This window comes from Clinocottus analis, unplaced genomic scaffold (assembly GCF_023055335.1).
Source record: "Clinocottus analis isolate CAN_PGR_092001 unplaced genomic scaffold, fCliAna1.0.p SCAF_4, whole genome shotgun sequence".
Lineage (NCBI taxonomy): Eukaryota > Metazoa > Chordata > Actinopteri > Perciformes > Cottidae > Clinocottus > Clinocottus analis.
In genome coordinates, this window is record NW_027176153.1 from 20245548 (window position 1) to 20255198 (window position 9651).

General features: G+C 39.4%; 1 protein-coding gene across 1 annotated transcript in view; it reads left to right on the forward strand.

Annotated features, from left to right (window-relative positions):
• The window catches only part of LOC137800946 (chemokine-like protein TAFA-2), a 2891-nt gene extending 101 nt beyond the window's left edge, over window positions 1–2790 (forward strand). The window contains exons 1-4 of the mRNA XM_068598315.1: window positions 1–14; window positions 1927–2082; window positions 2301–2425; window positions 2719–2790. The exon at window positions 1–14 is cut by the window's left edge and continues 101 nt beyond it. Coding sequence (XP_068454416.1) covers window positions 1–14; window positions 1927–2082; window positions 2301–2425; window positions 2719–2790 — 367 coding nt within the window. The remainder of the gene's footprint in view (window positions 15–1926; window positions 2083–2300; window positions 2426–2718) is intronic.
• The last annotated feature ends 6861 nt before the right edge of the window (window positions 2791–9651 follow it).

Here is a 9651-nt window from a genome sequence, read left to right on the forward strand (position 1 = left end):
CCGAGGACAGACGGGTAAGTGCGAGGCCCAACCAGACCAGTCACACTCCCCTGAGGGCCTCATTATGGCCCCTGGTCACCAGTCGGGTCGCCTGGTAGAGAGTTCAGCTCAAGCAACAAGAACCTGAAATCTCATTAGAAACAGGAATTAAAATGGAGGCTGCCGTTTGTGTCTGGTGGCACAACAGAATCCACAGGCAGAAATATGTATGTTCATATGCTGGAGAAGGGATTTGATAGGCCGTGATTTGACACAGTATAATGTTAGCAGAGGCTATATGGCATGCTGAACCTTTAGCAGTATCACATGCGAGACACATTGGTTCATTAAAGCAGTGGTAGATGAACCATTATGCCGTGTTCACACCAAAAGCGTTGGGAATATTCGCAAGGCTTTTTCGCCTGATTTTACTCGCTCAACATTTTATGTGAAAAATTAGCTTTTTCGCGTCTGTGCATTGACTTTACATGTAACCTACTCGCACAAATATTTCACAACGCTTTTGGTGTGAACACACCATTAAGCTCCTTTATTTAAAGGTGCGAGATCAGAGATAGGAGCACGTTAGATTGAACCTCGACGGCTCTCAACAGGGTCGTTGTCTCACGGCTAACGGTATCATCGGCGCTAACAGCCAAATTGCTGAGAGAGCTAACGGTGTTTGACTAGAGATGTCAACAGAGGAGAGCCTCACACATCAGTGAGAGAGGAAGTGACTTCTTTTTTACTCAGGTAGACTTTACTCCACTATATCTAAACATAGCAAATATTGTTTGCGTCTATATTAATGTTCATAGTCTCATTAAAAGAAAGTACCAATATCACATGTAAAAAGTACTCCATTGGAAGTTAAAGTCTTCACTAGTAGTGAAGTATAATCATGAAAATTGACTAAATGTTTCAAAAGTAAAAGTACTGGTTCTGAAAAAAAAAAGTCCCCTCTGACTTATTATACAAAAAGTATTTTACATTAGATTGTTGATAACGATGAATTAATGCATATTATGTATACTGAGTATACTACTATGTATACTGTATACCAAGGAGAGACTGTGAGATATTGTAACCCACATTTATAGAGTCACAAGCTGAAAATGTTGGGAACCAATAATCCATACTATTCTATTGTATTTGATCATATATCCAGTTTGGTTGATCAAATATTTTCAATTGAAATTTGTTGAGGAGACAATATTGTGTCAGTAAATGTGTTGCCACAACTTCCAACATTACACTTAAGATCTTTCTTCAAAATTCCTACTTTGGTTGTAGTCCAATTTTAAACCCTACTTTATTTATGAATTGACCTTCCACTCCTGCAGGTGTAGCCAGTCACGCAGCAACACACACACACACACACACACACACACACACACACACCTCCGTTCTAAATTAGCAATATGCATGCATGGGGTTTTCGCTTCACTTCAGCTTTGTTGCACCCCTTCTAATGGAAGTTCAGGTTAAGCGCATCAGCACACACCATCAGCTGTGTAATATTCACCAATATTTTCGTTTTTTTTTTTGTGGTGAAGTCATGCAGAGGCAGGCATGGGACAGATATTTCTGTTCATGCTGTTTATTCAGGTCAATGCCTGAAACATTGGCAGCTGAACAAGGACGATTGCTGCTAATATGTTTTGACATTGGAATGTGTTTTTCCTTCACTGTGACGTGAGTGTTGATGCTTTTCATCCACTTGGTGGTGCTGTAGCTTTAGAAACATACCCAATTATATTTTTATGACTTTACTTATTCCTCCATCTGAATGAGTGTAATACAAATACTACTTCATTAATCAATTTTAAATCTTAAAAAAAAACAGGAAATCATTACAATTTGAATGTAATTCTGCCAACTGCAAAGGCTAAAGTGACTTAAGCGGCCTCTACCTACCAAACGCAGTCTAAAAATTCTTATCCTCAGGGTCATCGCAGGAGAGGACGGGGACTTGCGAAGTGGTTGCCGCTCATCGTTGCTGCAATAAGAACAAGATTGAGGAACGCTCTCAAACAGTCAAGTGCTCCTGCTTCCCAGGACAGGTGGCGGGGACGACGAGGGCTTTGCCCTCTTGTGTTGAAGGTAATGTCAGTGGGAGCCTCTTCCACCTCTCTCGACCAGACGTATTCCCACATGACTGGAATATATCAGTCGTATAAGGACAGTCAGGTTCCTTATCTTTCAAACAAGACCACTCATACTGAAGTTGGCAAGGACCAGAAAGTGCGACAAGTCTTTTTTTTTTTTAAAGTCCTTCCATCGGAAAAGTTAACCTTCGGCTGTGGCATGTTCTTCTCCAGCCTCCATTGTTCGTCAGAAGTGGTGGTGTAAAATGGCGCCGTGTCTTGACGAGGAGGAGTGCCGAGTTCTGCCCGACCTCACTGGTTGGTCATGCATCTCTGGAAACAAAGTAAAGACCACAAAGGTAAGGCTGTGCATTAGTCTGATTCACAGTTGCAGCAATACTGTAGAAAAATCCAGAATACATAATGGCTTAAGCTTAAAAGGCATGGTATTTATAGACGCCATAATGCAGTCATTCGGTGAATCTTCTCCTTTTCTATCGCATTCCACTTGTGCAAAACAGGGGCCGACAGACTCGTGAATACCCATCATAAAACATTATTTTAGTAATCTCTCCTTTGATGCTGAATGATTCCACAATCCAGCGTAATCACTGCTCCCATTGGCCATATCAACCCCTTTGCTCTACGCCAGGCGCAGTCGGCTCACAAAACCCCGTTTTATAATCTGGTGAATGATGGGGCCAAGAGGACAAACATGGTATAATCTGTAAACTAATACCGGAAAGTAACACCCATGTAATTAAATCTGACGGCCCAAGGAAACCCCACTGCGTTTAGAATTGCTCTTTCTCATAAGTTGCCTTTTTGTTGAATGCTTTTTATGTATATATTTTCCTGGGGGAAACATTTTATCGTGAAACAGAGGAGAAGTTGGCCCTGGCAGCACCCTGTGGTCCATCAGATTAAACTAATGAACAAATTAATACAATACAAGTTGAGTTTTACTTTGGGGACACTGGTATTTAGAAACACAAACAAGATCAACACAAAATAAGAGAACCTCGTGGTAGCTTTAAGTTAAAGTAGGACACACTATTATGAGTAAAAGGCCTGCATTCAGCCGTGTGTAGGATTAAGAGGGATCCAATGGCAGAAAGGGAGATGTTTTTTAAGACGGTTATGTCTCACCAAACACCGGCTCGAGTGAGGGCCTTTTGCGTTTTCGCGTTACTTGCAGGCCACCGTAGTTCTCCGACACGCTTCTGCAATCTGCAACCAGCATCTGCAACCGGCATTCAAATCAACTTTAACCTTTAGGAAGGCAATTTGAAAATCCTCCCGCTCCCTTTTTAAGTTCCAGCATGCCCCATTCAGACCATCTTTTGGCATAAAATACATAATTCTTCCAATTTCGAACCGAGCGACACAGTTTTTTTGACTGAAACTCTTTCCTAACAGGCCAAAGCTTTGTTTTATTGTGATTTTTGTTGCAGTTTCCGATTCTTTAGGTCCTAATCTTTCCAAAAAGGTGTTTTATTGACTGCTCCAGGAGGCGTTTTTGAGGAATCTGACTCATATCAAGATGGATGTTCATAGTTACGATCAAATATTTTTTTTTGCAGACATACATTTTTTTCCCAAGACTTTGCTGAAAAAATACATACAATAACACAAGTATTGGAATTAATGTGGGATTCCTACGACGACTCAAACACAGGAGAAAAGGAGTTCGGGAGCCAAAATTGGTTCCAAAGGTTTTCAACGGGTTAAGTACCAAGAGGGAAAGTACTCAGTATGCAGAATGGCCCGTTTGAGAAAAATGCACATTTTGGGATTATAATTATTAATGCATTAATGTACATTATGTTAATGTTGTAGCTGGCGAAGGGGAAGCTAATTAATTTATACGCTGAATACAAATGTGTTACACCTCGACTTTATTTTGTGTGAAACAAAACCAGAGTTGTGAAACGTTGTACTTATATATATATATATATATATGTGTGTGTGTGTGTTATTGTTGTTGTTATAGGTGGCGCGGTAGCACGATGGAAGCTCCATTTCATCGGCACGAAGCCTGCGGTCACCTCAACTAACTCTGGACTCCGAGGACAGTGAAAGCTCATCAGATAGAGCAAAGAACAATGTAGATTTAATTAGATATCTCCTGGCTGTGCGTTCAAACTGCAGGAACTCATTATTTTAATTTCCATTTTTGCCTGAACACAATTTTAGTTGGGGTTAATCCGACAGAGTGGACAATCTATTAGCAGCTGATTTAAGATAAAATGGCGCATCGCCCTTTTCTCCCCCGGTCCAAACAGGCAAAGTCTGCATCATTGTTTCCGGCGCTTGATATGCTCGGCACATTGGGATGCACTCAATCAAAGTTTGGATGGGCCTGCCGGCAGACACTTAAAAAGGGATTTTGTGGATTTTCAGGAAGGCAGAATGTGAATCCAGTCAGTTGCTCGTGACTGTCTCCGACAATCAAAGCAGAAAACCGCAAATACTGAGAAATTTATGATTATGTAGCATTTGTAAACAATGTTGTCCCGTAGACTTACTCTGAGCTTTGTAAAGAGGTCAGATCCCCTTGGACTACGCCTTACCACAAAGAGGCACTCTCTCTCTCTCGCTCTCTCTCACACACACACACACACACTCTCACACGCACACACAAACACACCGTTGTTTTCACCTCCACTGGTTGGACAGGCCACCACCTGCAAGGCTGTGATGGCATGCACACAAGCATGGCGCTCTGATGCAAAACAAGGACTGTTTGAAATGCTAATCATGGGGAGAAACGGGGGAGGGAGAGGAGAAGAGGAGCTTCTTCACCGCTGCGAGTATTTACATCATGCTTTTGTTTGTCTCTCTGTGGAGGAAACTCTGCTCACAGTAATGATGGGAAATATTGGAGATTCTCTGCCTGGAAGCAAATTGTAACCACTAACCGAACAGAATATTTACTGTTATTACCATTTCATCAGTTGTCCTTATTACATGAATAATATTCCTCCTGGATCCTTCCACCGATTGCCTCTCTTTTATCTCTTGAGCTCAGTCGCACGCTTTGTATTTTACCTTTCGCAATGAGGAGCCGTCTTTTGGAATAACACTAACACGGCGACTGCAAATCATCCCGTCGGAGGCAGCGGGCGCGTGTGAAAGCCTCCCGCTGTGCGAGTTGAAATCAGATGAATTCTAAGCAGTTTTGCTCAACATTTACTCAAAGAAATTATACATTATGGTCGACTTGAGATCCTTCTCTGAGCTGTCAGGCGGTCTGAGTCACTTTATGCACGGCTTTTGCTTTGAACAGTCGCGTTAATAATAGCATTGTTGTGAATGTCATCAGATTCATGTCATTATGAAATCCGTAACAATAATATTGAATATTTTTGGGATATTTAGGAAAACCCACTTCTTCTGAATCAACCCACTTGTAGAGGATGGAGTTATACGCCTCTGCTGAAGCCCATTATGTCATCACAGGTTGGGATTCTGTTCGCGGCGTTTTGTGTATTAACCCCTGAGCTCGTGATGCAGCCGACAACAGTATTATGGACACGATCTGACTGGATCAGTCAGTTAATGTATGAAGACCGTGGCTCAACATACTGTTTACTAAAGACCTTGGGTATTCAATGGGAGAGCTGACTTTAAAAGGGGTGGATGCAATAATAGAAATTCCTTACAATATAATGCAAGCCACTCCATAAACCGCTGTGTGGCATTGAAAGGACCTTAAATTGGATTGAACATCTGTCTGGCTTATTATTTCAGAACATCTGCACTAGATGAATGAGTCAACAAAGAACTTCACCTTTTTAAAGTTTTTGGAAACTCCTCCAACGCCCATTTTAAGTCCCAGCATGCCCCATTCAGACAATCTTTTGGCATAAAATTTGTAATTTTTTTCATAAAATACGTAATTGTTCCATTTTTTTAACACAGTTTTTTAACTGAAACTCCTTCCTAACAGGCCAATGCTTTGTTTTATTGTGATTTTTGTTGTAGATTCTGATTCTTTAGATCCTAATCTTTCCAAAAAGGTGTCTTATTGACCGCTCCAGGAGGCATTTTTGGGGGAATCTGGCTCATATCATGCTGGATGCTCATAGTTACGATCAAATTATCTTTTAAAAGTGATTTTTTTTTGCAGATATACTTTTTTTTCCCAAGACTTTGCTGAACAAATACATACAATAAACACAAGTTGTTTTTGTTTTTTTAATTTGGGGTTCTACGACGATTCAAACACAGAGAAAAGGAGGTCTGGAAACAAAATTGGTTCCACAGTTTTCAACGGGTTTAATGCGTAAATATTTCTGTTTCAAGCAATAATCCAGCATCTAAATTGTGATGTTCTGCTTTTCTTTGTTTTATGTGGTTGGTAATTCAACACATTCAGGTTTTTGAGCGTTTGTCAGACCAAATATGCAATCTGAAGACGTCACCCTGGGCTTTAAGAAATCACGATATGCATTTTTTGTGTTATTTTATGCGTTTTTCATAATTCGTGACGTTTGATCTGGTTCAGTTTTGGCAACTGAAGCTTCCTTTGAAAGCACATTGAATCTTTGTATGCAACAACTCTGGTAATAAAGCAATAAAATATACAAACAGGTATTTGTGACGTCTTCATGCAAATGTATTGAGATTGGTGTGATGTTAAAGTTGCTTTACAGGGACTAATTTAACTCCTCGGGCTTGGAAATGAAGTTTACACAGAGGAGTTGGGTTTCATCATATATTACTGCGAGTTCAACTCAAGAGCGGGCCGGGCTCCTCCAGAAGTCCAACAGGAGGGTTCCCCGCTCTTCCTGCTCATTGAACCATTCATAATGTGCAGAAATAGAGAGCTCATTGACGTTAAAGGTCCCAAGACTGTTCTTAAAATCTGAGTAGATCTGGACAAGAAAGCCGTTGGAAAGAAAAGAAACTCGCGGAGCTACATTCCCTCTCCGACGATTCAGAAGCTGCAGAAGAGATGAATCCACTGCGGATTGAACTGAATAGATGTGTGACTGCCATGCTATTACCATCCTCACGCTCACCTCTGCTTTTCACTGACATATTGAGATTAAAACGTTGTATTTCCGGATAAATATCTATATATTTATAGATAGATATAGATAATGCTCTATTGTTTTTCACTTTTATGGCCACATTTGTTCAAATGAGAGATTTAGTTTTTCAAATTCTCAACAAGAACTAACTTTCTGGGATAAAAGTTTGAAATAAGGTAAAAAATATTTTGCGGCCCAGTGGGATTTATGTCTGCGAGCATTTTCAGATTTGTGTCTATATTCCTAAAATACTATGCAGCACTCACAACTTTCTTTTAAATCTGTTTTGAAAGGAGCTGGTAAGACATTCATTAGGTGACTTTCAGATGTGTCTGAGGTAAACTGTGATTTATACACACTGCTTAGAAAAGTTTAAGGAATCTTTCCACACTGCTTGATTATCTTTTATCTTTAAAAGAACCTTAAATCCAGTCAAAAGAGCTTCATCTCCCGGAGATTGAGCAGGAACCCTCTGAGCACCTGTCACAATACGTGCCTATAAAAAAACAGATATCATATCCTGAATTCAAAATAAAAGCAGCCAAAATAAGGTAATTAAGGAAGGAGTTATGGATCGTCACTCTTAGCTTGAACACGTAGCACCCAATAATCATTTTTTACAGATGAGGCAATAAGTATGGAAGTCCATTTTTGCTACACACAAAAAAAAAGTCATACTCATGAGATAAAAAGTCATAACTATGAGATAAAAAAGTCAAAATTATGAAATAAAAAGTTATTATGAGATAAAATTATGAGAAATTATGAAATAAAAAGTCTCACAATCTCATAATTTCGAGTTTATTATCTCGTCATTATGACTTCTATCTCATAATTATGACTTGAACAGATGAACTGAAGAATAAATAAGTTCACATTGTTCTCCATTCCATCCACGACACGAGACAGAAATGTCGTTGTTTACAACAATTCTTTAGATTTGAGTCTCGTAATTCAAACACCACACAAATAACACATTCCCGGCAGCTTATTTGATATCCGTTTGCTGGTGATATGTAGTGGAGAACCTTCCCTCTCCTGTGCTTGTCTATTGGGGACAGTAGTTCATATTCACTAATAGAAAATAAACTGTCCTGGGGCACATGAAAAACATAATGAAAACGCTGTTCTATTCCCCTTTAACAACTTTTTCCTCATATGGAGTTGACACTTGTAATAAAAAATGTAAACACAAATCTCCTTGTCCCCCCCTCTGTGAGTGTGTATGTGTGTGTGTGTGTCTGTGAGTGTGTGTGCGTGTGTGTGTGTAAAAGTAAATTAGCCTTCTTTTACTGCAGGCAACCATATAGGCGACTCAGAGCAATAGACTGAAAGTACTTTGGTCACGGCTGAGAGGTTTCATCTATTTTATTTTGTCATTATGCATCCATACTATCTCGAAAATACATTACAATGTTTTGCTTAATTAAAACAGAGAGCTGAACAATTACACGTTAACAAACAAACATTAATTGGACGATATTAATGTTATATCAGCTACATGTGATGTATTCATATGCATTCACGGCTCACTGCTGCACGTTACACTAATGGAGCAGACACTCGGCATGAGGAGAGGGACAAACTGGGAATTAATCAGACACCTCCATCTGCACTACTTGTACTGCTCTTTTTTTTATATTAACTTGTTCATTGTATATAATATGTATATATGTACGACAAGAGTCAAATTCCATGGATGTGCACACACACACACATGGCCAATGGAGCTGATTCTGATTCTGATACGTGCTACTTTGATATATCAATGTCCAAAGAGCACACATCTGAAAAATGTCCTTTTTTGAGAAAAACTGACTGTTTTCTTGCAGAATGCTATTTGTTAAGGATACCCAATGAAAATATGCAAAGTGCAGATAGAAGGTTTTGCACTTATATGGTTTAAACATTTAGTTAATTTCTGTAACAGGGTGAAAAAAGAGTGTAAAGGAGCCTACATTGTAATTACTTTCCTCACTCAAGTGATAATAAGAGTTCATTCTAATTTAATTTGATCAAAAAAGTGGAAGGTCAGGAGATGAATGTGAATGGCTTTAAAAGATGGTTTTTGAAACGTGGCTCATAACAGCTAACCATCCACTGATTACTTCAAAGTGATATTCATCCTTTAATCCAACTCTCAGCCAATGGCCATGTGTGTTTCCCAAAATGTCAAACTGTTCCTTTAAAGATTAGGATAAAGAAGCAACAATAAAATGATCATATATTTTTCAGGCGGGTGAATCTTTTCAAGCGGTTCTAAAGCCTCCACACCCCTCAAGTTTCATTTTGAAGAGTGTTTTATTTCCAGGGGTGAAAGAAACAAATTACAGTGAGGCCGAATCTCATTAGGCTATATATAAATGCATCAGCCTATTTTTTGGGAGTATTTGCTAGTACTTAACCTTTTTAAAGCTGTGCGCAAAAATCCTCCCGCGCCCATTTTAAGTCCCAGCAAAACACAATCTTTTGGCATGAAATACGTATTTTTGCTATTTTTAAACCAAACGACACAGTTTTTTTGACTGAAACTCCTTCCTAACAGG